General features: G+C 54.4%; 4 protein-coding genes across 4 annotated transcripts; 1 reads left to right on the top strand and 3 right to left on the bottom strand.

Annotated features, from left to right (window-relative positions):
- Positions 1 to 772: 772 nt before the first annotated feature.
- Positions 773 to 5,308, top strand: E0L32_008793 (uncharacterized protein; the record flags this gene model as incomplete). Its single annotated transcript, XM_031143687.1, has 6 exons — positions 773 to 1,000; positions 1,089 to 1,109; positions 1,207 to 1,676; positions 2,307 to 2,496; positions 2,856 to 3,744; positions 3,804 to 5,308. The coding sequence occupies 6 exons, from the start codon at positions 773 to 775 to the stop codon at positions 5,306 to 5,308; spliced, it is 3,303 nt and encodes a 1,100-aa protein (XP_030991657.1).
- A 1,592-nt stretch (positions 5,309 to 6,900) lies between these two features.
- E0L32_008792 (uncharacterized protein) lies at positions 6,901 to 7,729 on the bottom strand (the record flags this gene model as incomplete). The annotated part of the gene is made up of 3 exons (XM_031143686.1): positions 6,901 to 7,268; positions 7,352 to 7,508; positions 7,643 to 7,729. 3 exons carry the CDS (start codon positions 7,727 to 7,729, stop codon positions 6,901 to 6,903), a joined length of 612 nt encoding a protein of 203 aa, XP_030991656.1.
- A 625-nt stretch (positions 7,730 to 8,354) lies between these two features.
- Positions 8,355 to 9,326, bottom strand: E0L32_008791 (uncharacterized protein; the record flags this gene model as incomplete). The annotated part of the gene is made up of 3 exons (XM_031143685.1): positions 8,355 to 8,883; positions 8,936 to 9,082; positions 9,136 to 9,326. 3 exons carry the CDS (start codon positions 9,324 to 9,326, stop codon positions 8,355 to 8,357), a joined length of 867 nt encoding a protein of 288 aa, XP_030991655.1.
- Positions 9,327 to 10,425: 1,099 nt separating this feature from the next.
- On the bottom strand, positions 10,426 to 13,146 carry E0L32_008790 (uncharacterized protein; the record flags this gene model as incomplete). Its single annotated transcript, XM_031143684.1, has 2 exons — positions 10,426 to 11,026; positions 11,084 to 13,146. 2 exons carry the CDS (start codon positions 13,144 to 13,146, stop codon positions 10,426 to 10,428), a joined length of 2,664 nt encoding a protein of 887 aa, XP_030991654.1.
- Between the last annotated feature and the right edge of the window lie 1,972 nt (positions 13,147 to 15,118).

Raw genomic sequence — 15,118 nt, 5'->3', positions numbered from 1 at the left:
GCGTTGCGTTGTGCTCAACTGGCCTGTTTCCAAGTTCGCTGTTTGTCAACTTGCCGGGCAGTGCTATCGCTTCTCTACCTCCTTGTACTCAGCATCGCATACAGCACACACCCAGCTGTAACCTGCCAGAACGCTGTACCTACTTTGACCCTTGCCAGCACTGACCAAGTTACCAGGGGCGGCAGAACCTGGCCGCTCCACTACCACCTTAACCTCGCTCGCTCTCTCTCCCTCACACACACACACACACGGGTACGCTCCGCCCACGCCCACGCTCACCTTCTCCTCTTTCCAACTCCCCCACGCTCTTTTTTGCTCTGGTTTCGCAACTCTTCGCTGCTCTCCTGGCTCTCCAGGGTGCGCAGACCTGTGTCTAATAGTTGTATTCAAGGTGAGTTGGGTCTTCTCGTCTGTTGTTACATTGTCTCTCTTTCTCCTCTTCACCAGACATGATCCGCGGTTGGCCTGTCCACTTCTTCATTGGCGCCTCACGAGGGAGGTGGCGGTGGGAGTTGCAGCACCCCTACACACAGCAGCCCTAAGAGGACCAGGCCAGAGCCTCGGAGCTTTGCACACACACAACCTTGACTCTCCTTCTGGGCCCTCAAAGCTCTTCGCGCCCTGCCTCCTGCATCCCTGCGTTCTCTCTCTGCTGTGACATATCGAATATGTATCGTCAGCGCTAACTCGTCTTCCCTCCCCTGCAGTATCATATAGAGAGCTCCTCGATTGCCCCTAGGGCCGTGTACGAAAGGTTGTCGATATTGTAAAAATGGACGAGTTACGCTTCCGGTCCCAGCAGTCTCCGAGAAACGAGTCGCCGATGAATCCCTTTGTGTCTCCTCCTCGCAATGGCACTCGCATCACACAGACGGTCGCCTCCCACGACCTTCGATCCGCTCTGCCTCGTCGATTCACCACCGACTCGGGTCGTGTACCAACATTGTCGTCTTTCACAACTCAGAGGGTTCCGGAACCCCAAGAGTTGCCGACCGCTACGGTATGCTGTTTCCTTGCTCTCAGGCGCGCGACTGTGGCGGGGGCATGGCCACTCCTTGTCAGTTGACACGAGGCTGACTCTTCTCTAGACTTTCAACAGAGTTCAACTGGTATGCCAGCTAGATCGTCTTGACTTGAGCAACCAAAGCCATGAAGCGGCGGAGGCTGTGTGTGGATTCTGGACACCAGTGCTGACCCTGTTCATAGCTTGAGAAGAAGAGAATGGAATACGAGAAGCTGCGGGAGCAGAGGCGCCGTTTCGAGGCCGAGATGCAGAAACTGGATCAGCAGCAACGACGAGAGGAACAGGAGCTCGCTGCTATGGAGGAGACCTTTGTACGAATCGGCCCCAACGGCTTCTCGGGGCATCAGTCGGAGCCCACAACGCCCCCCGAGTACCGTGAGACGTCTTCGGGCTTCCCCTCGATGTTCTCTCGGCCCAATCGGTATTCTATGTCGAGCCTGACATCGCCGCCTGGCCTGTATAATCGACCGGCCCGCTCTGGCTCGCAGCTGGCCTCCCCGCAGTCAGGCATCATGCCCCAGTCGCAATCACGCTTCACCTATGATGACCAGCTGCCCTCAAGATCAGTCCCTGGGACAAGAAGAAACAGCGATGAGGATGAGAAGGAGCAGGCTGTCCGGCAGGACCCTACCAGTCATCGATCTACCAATGCGTACGTACCCATCTCTGCCTTATCCTTTTGTCGATCCGTTGCCTGTCTAGCGAGCGCTTGACAGCCGGCAGCGGGTTGGGAGCTTCACTGCCTACATGTATCATTTTCGGCTTGGTTTCTCAGGTCTGCTCGCTCAAAAGATTGTCACTAGAGGGAGGAGTGTTGACAAAGTTCTCACAAATTTGTGACCACACTCCTTTCCTTGGTGACATCAGACGAGCGTAGGTTGAAAATCCTCCAACCCAACTCTCGTCCCTCTCTTTCTGTCCTCTTCTTCTTCCTTCTGTCAAAGACGAAAAAGAATCACATCTTTCTCTCCCCTCGGACCCAAGTCTTCAAATAATTCTACCGCTTCGGCCACACCCTATCTTTCCATCATAGCATCATCCCCACCCCTGAGCTGCTGCTGCTTGAAACGCTTCTCAGATCTCAGGATCTGAATCGCGTACCGACGAAGCACAACACATTCTCTCACTTGTCCACCTCATACTTCACACGCTTGACCACTCGAGGTTGTAATTCTACTGCGGCCCCTTGCCTCTATCGTCCCTGATTACTCCTCGTTCACTCCTAAATCATCTACAAGTTCATAACGTCATTCAGAAGCTTCTACTCACGTCAATCTCATAGCCTCAATCGCTACTCGATGCCAGTGACTCGGTCGAGGACCGGCTTTTACGACGTCAATCTCGACCAAACCAACACTACCCGGTTTTTGTTCGGCGACGAAGACGCAACCCACGACGTCAAGTACCATCAGACCGCAAAGATGGACGACAACTTCCCAACACTGACGCGACGAGAAGATCAGCCCAACATGGTAAGCTCCGAGGTTTTCCCGATATGTTTCTGTTCCCTATTCCCTATTCAACATCACGCAATCACTTTCCCATCAGAGGCATTCTCACCTGTGCACTCTCGGGCTATTGTACACGACGGCTTCATTCATTTCTCACTTTGCGACCTTATTGTTCATCGTCCGATCCGATCGCAGGCAACAATAGCCTCGAGGTCGAACCCTTTTTCTTTCTTTCTTTCTTCTTTTCCCACCCAACCCCCTATCGCGTCGCTGCAGCTATTTAAACTCTCCCACCTCCCCCTTGATTTCTGCCTTTCCTGCGCAGTCCTCGCTCAAATCCATCTTCCCACGCTGCACTGCTGACAACTGTTTTCTCCCAGTTGTCTGCATCTTCTGCTGCGTTAGACCTTGCTTTATCGCAATCTCCTGCTCCCGACGGCACGTCACCTAGTGGTTGGGGCACTGTTAACCGCCACCGCACTCAGCAGAGTCTTTCCGCGCTTGGCACCGCTCAGATGAACGGCACCACAGCTGCCTCGACTGCTCAGAGCAGCTCGAGCGAAGTCGCGAGTCTTGGCGGTCGTCCTTCGTCCGTGCGTCACTCCATGGACTTGAACTTTTTCGCCGAAAACTCAGCTGATTCGCCCACCAAGATGATGCAACCCCAGGCCAATTCGGTTCACTCGACTCCCCCCAAGTTGCAGAGCTCGTTCTCTTCCAACGACGTGCCTACTGTTAAGAACACCTCTGGCACTGGCGTCTCTGCCTCGAATGCGAACAATCATGCCCAGCAGTACCTGCACAACCACAACGCCAGCATGGGCCGCATTCCTCCTGGTGCTATGCCCAACCGCCATAGCCGCGAACTTTCGACTGACAACAATGTTGCTGTCACTCGCGACCCCAACACTGGCTACGCCTCTATTGGCTCCGCCCTCCATGCCAACGCCCCTCCGTTCAATCATGCTGCTATGCAAGGACAGTCCTTGGGCCCTAACAACGGAGTCACCTCGACGGTCCCGAACAACAACTATGGTGCCTACTACAACGGCGGCGGCGGCAACTTCGCTCCGAACGGCAATGGACCAAGCCCTTATCCCAACAACATTCCTCTGCTGTCGGCTCAGCTCCAGGGAATGTCTGTGTCCGGCGGTTCCATGTATTCGCAGCAGAACTTCACAGGCTACGGATCGATGTACGGGACTCCCAACCAGACACGCGATAGCCAGGCTCGTGTCATTCAAGCTCGTCGACAGGTTGACAATGAGGGTATGTTCTCTTGGGTCATGACACAGTCCACACTTCCTTAGCTAATCATCTTGTCGCAGCCATGAACCGCTACAACAACGTGCCCCTCGAGTCTGTGGGTGGCACTATCTATGAGCTTTGCAAAGATCAGCATGGTTGCCGTTATCTCCAGAAGCAGCTGGAGAACCGCATCCCGGATCACGTCCACATGATCTGGCTGGAGACCAACCAGCATGTTGTCGAGCTCATGACCGACCCCTTTGGCAATTATCTTTGCCAGAAGCTTCTCGAATACTGCAATGATGATGAGCGCACAGTCCTAATTCAGAACGCTGCTCAGGACATGGTTCGCATTGCACTGAACCAGCACGGCACACGCGCTCTCCAGAAGATGATCGAGTTTGTGTCTACTGAGGCGCAAGTTCAGATTATCATCGAGGCTCTTCGCCACCGCGTCGTTGAGCTCATCCAGGATCTGAATGGCAACCATGTCATCCAAAAGTGTCTGAACAAGCTGAGCGCTGCCGACGCTCAGTTCATCTTCGACGCTGTCGGAGATGCCTGCGTTGAAGTCGGTACACACCGCCATGGCTGCTGTGTTCTTCAGCGCTGCATTGACCACGCATCTGGCGACCAGAAGGTCTGGCTGATCGGCCGGATTACCAGTCACGCTGTCACTTTGATCCAGGATCCCTTCGGAAACTACGTTGTTCAATACATCATCGATCTGAATGAACCCAGCTTCACTGAGCCTCTTGTCGGTCAGCTGAGCGGTCGTATCGGCCAGCTGTCCCGCCACAAGTTCAGCTCCAACGTCGTGGAGAAGTGCCTCCGTTGCGCCCTCGACCCTTCCAAGGACATGATTGTGGATGAGTTGCTGGCACCCGGCGAGATGGAGCGACTTCTGCGCGACTCCTTTGCGAACTATGTCATCCAGACGGCCCTCGAGTACGCTACCTTCTACAAGAAGCAGCAGCTTGTCGATGTCATTCGTCCCATCCTCCCGACAATTCGATCTACTCCCTATGGTCGGCGTATCCAGGCCAAGATCCAGGCCTTTGACAACCGTAGCGGCCAGTCGAGTGGCCAGATCACTCCTGCGGACAGCACTCAGGGACAGATTCCTCTGCGCCCAAGCCACAATCGTGCCATGTCTAGCAACACCTCCGTCCTCGTCTCGGGAGGTTACAGCAATGGCACAAACGGCATCTCTCCCCGTGGCACTCAAGCTACTTACCCCTCCAGCGCTACACTGACTGTCCCTCCGCCGGCGCCTGCACCTGCGCCGCAGCCCTCTGCTCGTCACGGCCCGATGCAGCAGTATGCTGGCCCCCAGTTCGGTCAACCTGGCCTTCCGCAAGTCGGTGCCCCCGCCCCGGGCATCTCTGGCGCCCCTGGCATCCCTGGCATGCAAACCACCCCTGTCGGTCTGGGTGCTCCTGGTGCTCCTGGCGTCCCTGGTGGTGTTCCTGGCGTCCCTGGTGGTGTTCCTGGCGTCCCTGGAGGTGCCAATGTCCCCGGTTCTGGCCATGTTGCTCCCAACGGTGCTGTTCCGAGCGACAACGCAGACAACACCTGGGTCTAGATATACCCACCTGTGGACTCGACGCATATGCAAGATGCAAAGATGGCGTCCTCTTTTCTTTGTTTGGGGGCACGCATCGTGCCATTTGCAGAACTTGTTTTTTCCGCCACCACGCGAGGGACATGAACGGCATGCTGCCACAGTACGATATTTCCTTTCTTGTTGTTCTCTTCAACATCGAGATGACCCCATGACGTGCACGATTCCACAAAACAAGACCGTCGAGCATCTAGCAATTCTTGAAACAGCTCACAGAGGAGTGCTTCTCGGATTTGCTGTGTTGTACAATAGAACGCTCGACGCATATTCTACCAGGCATTCTTCTTCACTGCTTTCAGTTTGGGACGGTACACTTCATTCATCGATATGCGCGGCTCAGCAGAGGGGCCATACAACGTGGAGGGGAGCTTGGAGGAAACTCGTTGGCTCGACCTCTTGTTCGGGAAGCGCTGACAATCTTCTCTTTCACACATTGACCGCGGGCTTGGGGACAGGCAAGGCATTTGCCACTTAGCATAGAATCTTCTCTCTTCTCTACCAAAAAGGCCGAGGAATAGTTGATAGCTAGCTTTTTACTCTTACTACTGGCCCCTTTTTTTCACCCCATGGTTTTTTTTCGTCTTCTGTCTTGTCATTTTCGGGAACGTTGTCTTCCATCGCTTTTGCATTCTATCCATCCATCCCATTGATGACCATTAAGCTAGCTATAGATAACCTTCATGCCTACTTCCTACTCTCATCTTCCCACCTCTCTCACTCTGCCTCGGGATTCAGATCGATCGGCAATCAGACCATCGAAAGACGGACAGGTTGCTGCTGTGTGTATCGTGCGATGGGCCTTAGGCCCTTATCAAGGGGTCGTCGGGTTGACTGGAGGGAAAAGGGATTTTTTTCTCCAAGTCCTTGTTCAAGGTTGCTTGATGATTCTCGGCTGCGTCCAAGCGTCATCCATCGGCTCGTCTGACATCGAGACAGAGAGGAGGAGGAGGAGGAGGAGGAGGAGGATCTTTGCTATTCTTTTAAAAAGTGCGGTGCGAAGTGGCGGTGCGAAATGCCTGTGTGAAGTACACTTCATCAATTGAGCGTCCGGACGACGAATTACCACTATGCAGGGTTTGCTGCCAAATGTGACGTGACCATCATGAAATTGAGGCACCGGAGAAAGTAGTTGCCTTACGTAGAATGCTCCCAGTCATTCTCCCGGTTACCACAGCCTCTCTGGCGATAGATCGTGGGACGATGTCGATTACTCGGTAACAAAGAGCTCGGGTGCCCAATTTTTCAGAGAGCCTACTGATCGCAGTATGGTACGTGCCAGATATGAATGGGAAATCAAGTCGATGATGATGTATACTCGCATCAGGGCCAAGGATGGCTTGCCTCCGGATTCACTCAAATCAACATTATTAGGACACATGTAGCAACAGTGGACTTGATGGTCATGCCATTTTTCATTTTGATATGCTATCGTGAAACCCCCAGACCGTAACTCAATCGAAGCCCAGAGCATGCTAACTGTAGAAGGCCCAATTTCTTTTTCCATTCCGTGCAGCAGAAGACACCCCAGAACCTCCAGATCCCTAGCCAACCGTTTACCGGTAGCGCCACAGGGACAGGGTGTTGTGGCGCTTCCAGGTCTTCCTGCGGCCAGCCTGGGTCTTGTTGTAGCGGTGACCCTTGTTGAGACCGCGGGAGCGCTTGCCGGTGGCAGTCAGGCCACGAGCCTCGCGGTGCTTGTGGACGGGGTTGACGATCCAGTTGATGCGGGGGTCGCGGCGGATGGCGGCGTGCTGGGGGTCGACGAGGATGACCTCGTAGTACTTGTAGGTCGAGTCCTGGTTGATCCAGTACGAGTTCAAGACGCGCAGGTTAGCGCAGCGGCGGCCGACACGCTCCTCGGCGGTGGCCTTGAGGGAGCGCTGGTACTTCAGCTGGTTGACACCCTGGTTGGTGGGCTTGCCTATAAAGAGAAGAGATGTGAGCATTCGTGTTTCTGTTTCGTGACCGTCGTGATCTCCATCCGCCACGGCAATGGCAACGTACCATAGGTGGCACCCTTGGGAACCGGGCGCTTGCGACCACCACGGCGGACACGAACGCGGTAGATGACATAGCCCTGCTTGGCCTTGTAGCCGAGGCGGCGGGCCTTGTCAGGGCGGGAGGGACGGGAGGCCCGGTGAATGACGTTCAGTTGGCGAAGCTATATACACTCTCAGCAATTGTTCAACGAGTGTATAGCGAGGACGGAACAAGTCTCATTCTCCAGCAAATGCTGGATGAAAGAACCTGTCCTCGGCCATGATCGCATATTGGGTATCATCGTTTTCAACATACCTCCCAGCATCGGACGCGGAGGAGGAATCGCAGGACATCTGACTGCTTGCGCTTCTGCAGCTCTTCGACGTACTTGAGGGCACCCATTTTGGCTGTTGGTGAAGGAGCGTATTAGTAAATGGCTTGGAAGAGTGATTGGGAGGATACTGTAAGTGTGAGGGGGCACATACCAGAATCTGTCGATGATTCTCTCCCGGTGGTGGAATTACTGGCTGATGGAAAAGATCACGAGAAATTTCTCGAGAGATTTGCGCTTTGGGAGAAGGGCAGAGCAAATTGAGAGAAAGTGTGCCCTAATCTCAGAGACTAATCCATCTTTGACCTAGCGCGGACCAGTTTTCTGAGGTCTGCTAGATCACGTGTGGTGGGGCGAACCTGACGCATTCTCTTTTTGCTTACATAAGTGCTCCTGCCCTGCTGCACTTTTCTGTACGGAGACATGGTGGCTGATGCTGACTGTTTGGGCAGGTCCGGGTGTAAGTCACGACTTCATATGCAAGCACGAATGGATTGTTTGGTACTGGCTTCCTAATCATTCAACCTGTGCCATCCGCATTGGTCCCGAGCTACAGAAGATGGAATTACATTGTAAACAGAGTTCAACGATTTGTTTCTTGGTTCTTGCCAAGTCCATGTCGTCCTCGTAGCGAGCCGTAGCAAGACCCTTCGTCCCTGTCAAGCCAAGAGATCCTCCGCTCAGACTGTGAGATGCTCAATCTTTTTCGACAGTCCGGATTATATCAGCAAAGGCGTTGAACTGCTCCCTCATTGTCTGGCCCACTGTCGCCTTCCTCTGCACCTCTAGGGTCTTGTTGAACAGTCCTATCGCGGCACGGCCTGTTTCTCCCAGCTCGTTTCTCTCGGCAGTCAGCTCGTCTAGGCGGTGGTCGGGACTAACAATCGTCTGAACAACCCTCTCTCCAAACTGGCGGCCGTAGGTGAGCAGTTGAACGAGCTGTTCGTTGTCCTGTCTCCACACGTCATGCGGCACCTCTGGGGTGAAATCTTGAGTCTGGCGATTAGCAACCTCGTGCCTCTCCAGTATGCTGCGGCACGCCGTCATGATTTTCCTGCCAGTGTGATACAAAGCGTTTGTCTCACGCCTTCTCTTTCTGTCGTTACCACCACGGGAAGAGAGTGTAGACGGTCCCGTAGCAGCGGCAGAAGGATCATCCTTGGAAGCCTTGATGCTGGCTGAAATTTTCTCGAGTCGCTCACTGTGCTGCGCGACGATGCTAGTGCTGTTTGCTGATGTTAGTTTGGGACCGTGATAACCAGACCCGCTCCGCTTACATCTTTTCCTCGGCGCTTTCAATGTCCTTGCTGATGTCCCCCTGGGATGCGGCAACTGCGGCCTGAAACTTGGCGAGAAAGTCTCCCGAGGAGTCGGTTTCCCTCTTGACCTGCTTCTGGTGCCACGAGCCCCAGCTTAAGAAGTCACTTCTCGCCAGTCAGCGGCAAGAAGATTCAGCTAAAGGATATTCTCAACTGACCGGCTTGACTGGCGCCCCTTGTCTTCCTCGTACTCATTCAACTTGGATCGCGAAGGTTGCGCGGTTCTGGTTGTCTTGCGAGGCCGTCTAGTGTCTCCTTCCTCGTTCAGCTCGTCTTGGCTGCCATTGGATTCCAAGGTTATGGCCGAGGCCGATGCCTTGGGCTTTCTCTTGCTCGTAGCAGGTGCCATGACAGGATCTGGGGAACGAGGCAAATCCGGCAGGCGACTCGATAGCAGATGACTGGTAAGAAAGGCTTCAGACCTCAACAAAGCCTTCCCATGCAAGCACTTTGAATAGATGGATAGTTTTGAGCGTGGGCGAGGGAAGAGGAGGAGGGAAGAGGAGCCATTGTGTTATTATTATCATATGTGGAAGGTGCGGGAGTACAATAGCGACTGCATGCGACTGTCGGAATAGGAATCTCTGCTTGTCTTTCCTTTGGAGGGAAGGAGCCTAATCATCTTCCCGCAGACAGTACTTGCCCCCGAACATGGACAGCTACGACACCATGGGTCCAGGCTGCAAGGAGAAACAACCTCGGATCTTCAAACATTCAATGGATTTTAGAACCTGGAATATTGTAACAGAGACAGCAACACGTCACAAGGACCGGACCTTGGCCGTGAATACAATACTCGGCAGTGATCATTTGGGGTAGGTCTGAAGTAGCACAGAATCGGGATAAAGGTAGAATACCTACATACTCAACAAGCAAAGGACATCGCTCAAGCTCGGCATGTCCAGTCCGTACAAAGAATCTCCGCTAGCCAAAACCAAAAACGTGCCTCCTTTTCGAACTTGGGTCATATACACGCGCCCCTTGTTTGCCGACCCCTCTTGCTCTTTCTATACGGTATGTGTAAAACAAAAATTATTTACCCCCTTTTACATCATGAAGATAGGAAACGCTCCCCATCCCCTTCCAAACCGGGTTCAGGCACATACCAAACTCCACGAAAAGGAGGACGGCACCGAAGGACGTGCCAGAGCTCGTGAACGGACACTAGTCCACCCGCTGACGCCTCCAAAGAACAAAACAAAAAACGACGAGAGTTCCGTATTCTATCTGGACATATATCATGCTGTTGCAGAGCAGTATGATCAAATGATCAATCCCCGCTCCGTTGTCGTGCTCTGTATAGGTGTATCCTTTATGATAATCAAAACGAGTGATCCTCTTGACGCCAGCCGGGAACATCTTAGCAAGAAACCAGAGAGCAAAAGTATAAGTAAGGACAAGAATGAACGGAGGCTGTTGAATAAGGTCAACAACCATATAACCGAAATTCAGCGAGAGTTGAGGGAAAGACCCTGGAAAGACCCGACCCAGTCTCCCGGGCCAGCAAGTGGAGAGACGCTCTGGTCATGGGGCGAGGTAGCTGATTGCGGGCTCGAGAAGCGTCCACGTGAGCCTGGGTAGTCAGCTCCTTGGGGATAACCGGAAGCAAATGGTTCTACCGGCGACCCATATGAGTTGTTCGCAGGGCGGTTCGTAGCCCCAAAGGCGCCATACGGCGTATATGGGTAGCCAGATGGCACGTAGCCGCTGCCTCCAGCACTAGGCCTCTCAGCGCCGAACGATGCGTTGAAGGACATCGCAAAAGGCCGGGGAGTCGCACCAGCACCAGTGCTGCCAAATGCCGCCTGCTGTTGCTCTTGCTGCGGGGCTGGTCGTCGTTCAGAACCGTTGGGCCCCCGTCCGACACCAACAGCGCCAGGGCCTATGCCACTTGGGGCCTGCAGGCCGAGAGGCTGGCTTGCGAAGGAGGCCGGGTTGATTGCCGACATCCAGATCCGGGTTTTGTATATTTTGAATAGGTCCGTAACGAGTGAGTTGAAGTTGATATACGAGTCGGCAAAGTAGTAGAACGTCAGCTTCTTCCAATCCCTAGTGAAGTCATTGGTTAGAACATTCAGTCAAACATGCGATGTAATCACAACTTACATTTGGAACTCGGCGTCGAGGATTTCCATGTTCAGGCCATGCTCTTTGACCTTTTGCATGCACACACGCTTCGCTTTGGCTTCATTGCCTTCCTTGTCCCGTAGCGCTTGAACTTCGTGGTTCTGCGCGAGCCGCTTGATGAGCTTCGGTTTCAGCTCGCCTGAGTTCGGCTCTTGCATATGATGCTGGCCTGGCGGGCCCATGCCACCAACCGCACTGCCTTGAAGACCATTGGTGGCGGCCATCAGGCCAGCGCCTGCGCCGTCCTGGGCCACACCAGCCGTCTGCGAGTACATCATGAGCCACTTGTATTGTTCCTCGGCGTAATGTTCTTTGAGACGTTTGGCCTCGACCCAGTCAACGTTGTCCGCTGCGACCGTTCCCAGGTCGGTCCCGCGATCGGCTTCCACAATGACCAAATCTCCAGGTTTGACCGTCAGTCCAGTCCCCTCCTGAATGTAGAACACATCGGCCCGGGCGCATTTGAACAAGACGACATGCAGAGGTGTCGACCGATTCGGCTGCGACATCCCGTACATGCTGCGATGCGGGGATGAGGATCTGTTTGAGAATGGCGCCTGCATACTGTATGGGGCTTGATAAGGATTGCTATACGCTGCAGGGAGGTAGTTGTTGTGGGCGTTGGCAATTCCGGGGCCGCCTGTGAAATATGACGCCGGGGCATTCGAGGGAAAGTTGTGTGGGTCAGAAAACGGAGAGGCGAAGTCTTGAGCGTGCTGAGCCTCTTGAGAAACAGCTTCGTGTGAGATGACAGTGTCGGCGATGGAACCGATCGACCCATGCCTAGTAGGCACGTCGGCAAATGAGTGCCGTCTGCTCTGGGAAACATCTCCAACACCTCCAAATCCAAGGGAGCTCTGCCAAAAGGCCTTCTTCACGTTCTCCAGCTTTCGGTTCTCGAGTGTAAAGGGCGAACGCATGCTTCCTGCGCCGCCGAATTCGCTCATCCTTCGATATGCTGCTCTTTTCCCGCTCAGGTCGCCGCCTTCCTGTGCCTCCTCCAGTTCGTCTATGGCAAAATCAGACTCCTCGGGCACCGATTCCTGTAACCCATAGCCATTGCCAAGACCGTAGGTAGCAGCAGTAGAGGCCCGTGGCCTGATCCGTGCATTGTGATATTGCTGACTCGCTTGTTGGCGAAGCAGAGCGTTCTCGCGCGTCAACATCTCGATCGCCTTGGCTTCCGCAGACTGTGATTGAAGGCCGTGAAGTGGATCAGCCGCATCCTCCTCATCATCGTCTTCGACCTCCTTCACCTTTCCCAGCATGCCTCCATCATTGGACATCTCGCTCAGCATGCTCGGTCGCGATGGTCGGTGCTGTAGACCAGAGTGAGGAATAGTACGCCCAGACCGGGAGTTTAGAGCCGCGGCACTACCCATGGCTGGGCCAACGACATCGGGATCAAGCTGGCCCACAGAATAAGACTGGGAGCGGTAGGTCTTTGGGGTCGGATGTAGAGGGATCGCGAAAGGTATTTGCGAATTGGGCCCTTGCTCTCTGGGAGCTGGGGAGGTCTGGCCTGGGTGAGCTTCTGGTCCAAAGAAGGAGGAGCCTGAAGACCCGGGCGGATGGGTCGAGGTAGGTGATGGCAAAACCTCTGCGAGGCGTGAAGGCGGTTCCTTGCGGTCGTTGTTCCAGATCCCGGTCCCCCATGGAAAAGAGCTTGGGCCGGCGTGGCCACGGCCGAGGATGTTGCCTGGTGCTGGGTGTGTGCCCCATGCACCGGTACCGGCATCGGCAGCAGGGGTGCTCGGGTGAGAGGCGGTCGGTGACATCGAACTGCTGGCGAAGGAGCCCTTTCTTGGACGTGCTGCTGCCTGAGACGTATCATTGAGCCACGAAGCCCTGCGTACCGGCTTCTGGTGCATGGGCAGTGGGGGAACCTCATGACGGTGGCCTTCGGCTTCGTCATCGGAGCTCGCCAATGCTTCGGAATCGGGAGTCGAGCGCCTGTTAAGCTTTTCCAGAAGGATCGCCTGGCTACTAGGGCCAGCCGGGCCAGCCTTCCCTTGGGAGCTTGTTTTGTTAAGAGAGCTCATATCTGTTGGATTTCTAGGATGTAGTCAGGATGGAATGATGTTGTACTATGCATACATTCAGATAGATGTGCTGAGTGGACTTGTCAGGTCTGGTGGCGATGTTCTCTATGTCTGCTGGGTGGTGACCTGCTGACTGGTTAGAGCACGTTCGTTGATTGGCATTGAGGAAGAAATGGGAGCTCCAGAACTGTGGTACAACAACGGCGCCTGAGAACTGCCAGCAGGCTCAACACGATCAAGTACAGATTGAATCAGAGGCGAGGCTGGTGGTGTGCTTCAAGGGTCGCAAAGTGCACGCAGGCTGCTCCGCTACAACTCTCATATCGAACCGACGGCCTCCCCGTGAATTGCGAGGTAACACATGGGCTTCCATGCGATGAACAAGATGCCCTACACTGGATGCTGACCCCCTGCATGGCCTGCGGGCTCCGTTCGTAAAAGACAGCCATGAACCGATGAAACTCGGCAGAAGGACCCCATGTGGTCGCGTGAGGGCTCGACATGTACGAATGCCGCCATGCCATTGCCGGGAATGAAGCACAATTCTTCTCCAAAGGATGGAGAGACAAGATAGCACAAGGAAAGAAATATTTTTAGACTGCGACAGGTACAAGTAACGGGAAACCGCAGAATGCCATGCAAGTTGCTGTATCGACAGGGCAGAGTGGCAAGGAATGGCAAAAATTGGTCGCGAGAATGAAGGGTGCGTGCAGACTCACCAAAACTGACCAGACAGCGAAGTCTATCAAACAGGGTATCGGTACCAGGAAGCTCTAAATCGATCTGAGGGAACGAATGTCTTGTGTGAACTGGCGAAACGAAACGCAGCAGAAATCTAAGATAGGTCGTAAACGTGGTCGAGGGAGGTGTCCCAGACGTCGCCCCGCGCGTCTCCAGTGGCTCGTGACGTCCAGGAAACGAGATGCGCGCGGATTGCCAAAGATGGCGATCTCAAGCCTGCGCACGCGTGGCAGGATCCAGGAGTCGCAATGACTTCCAACCGGCTGTTCGTACACACGAGAGTCTGGCCTCGAACACAATCGGCGGCCTCGAGAAGTTTGCCCTGTCCTCGCCTCCTCGTCCTTGGTGGTGTGCAGAAAAGGCCTGGGAGCTCTTTTGCCGTGCGGAACTGGCTGACCACTGAGGATTGAGACAAGGTCAAGCGCGGCCCATTGTTGGCAAGGCTGGCGGATCGCGCGAGATTGCGAGTGGACCGCTGCTATGGACACCGCCCGGGAAAAAGCGTCACTCAAGGGGAAGGGAAGGAATGGAAGAGAGGTCAATCGACAAGAGCCAGACAGAGCGGGAGAAGCGTGTCTTTCTATGGCCTGCCTGCTCAGGGCTTGTAGTTGCAAGGTATGGATAGGATCGGGGGGATGATGGACAAGAGAGTGCAGAGGAGCGGGGGGGCTTTTTTGGGCGAGCGTTGGTACGGGGAGTGGCTGGTCCTAGCTTCTAGGGGGGGCCACGGCGACCGGGCTAGCAAGGATGGCAATGTCGGAATGCTGTTAAGGTTTCTAGGCGTGTGGAGGATGAGCAGCTGGCGGTACGGTGTCGGTCCGCATCTGTCCAGCCGAGGCGCGTTTGCGCAGTTCGATATTTGATGAATGAAGGGTTGATCCACGAGAAGCTGCCGCTTTGGAAGGATACGGGTCGAGGCGATTCGGAGGAGGATGCTTGGGGAGGAAGAGGGAATACAAAAGGGTGTTGATACTGACTGAATTGGGGACCTGTCTATGAGTTTATGGGGGATCAGGAGGGCGAGAAAGGGTTTAGGTTGGCGCACTAGGTGAGCTTACTTACGTACCTACTTTGGGGAAAAGCAGGCAGGCAAGCAGCCAAGTAAATCGTAGTGGTGTGTGCCGTCTGGTGCCTTTCTGTATGCGATGCGTGCGGAGGCGATTGATGATGGGGCTGGCCGCCACCACCAACAACTACCTAGGTACTTCATACTGTAGGTTAGGTACCTATA

The sequence above is a fragment of the Thyridium curvatum genome (genome assembly GCF_004353045.1).
Source record: "Thyridium curvatum strain D216 chromosome Unknown NODE_60_length_267819_cov_83.081011, whole genome shotgun sequence".
NCBI classification, from domain to species: domain Eukaryota; kingdom Fungi; phylum Ascomycota; class Sordariomycetes; order Thyridiales; family Thyridiaceae; genus Thyridium; species Thyridium curvatum.
Note: the sequence above shows the minus strand (reverse complement) of the source record. Positions and strands in the feature narration are given on the sequence as shown.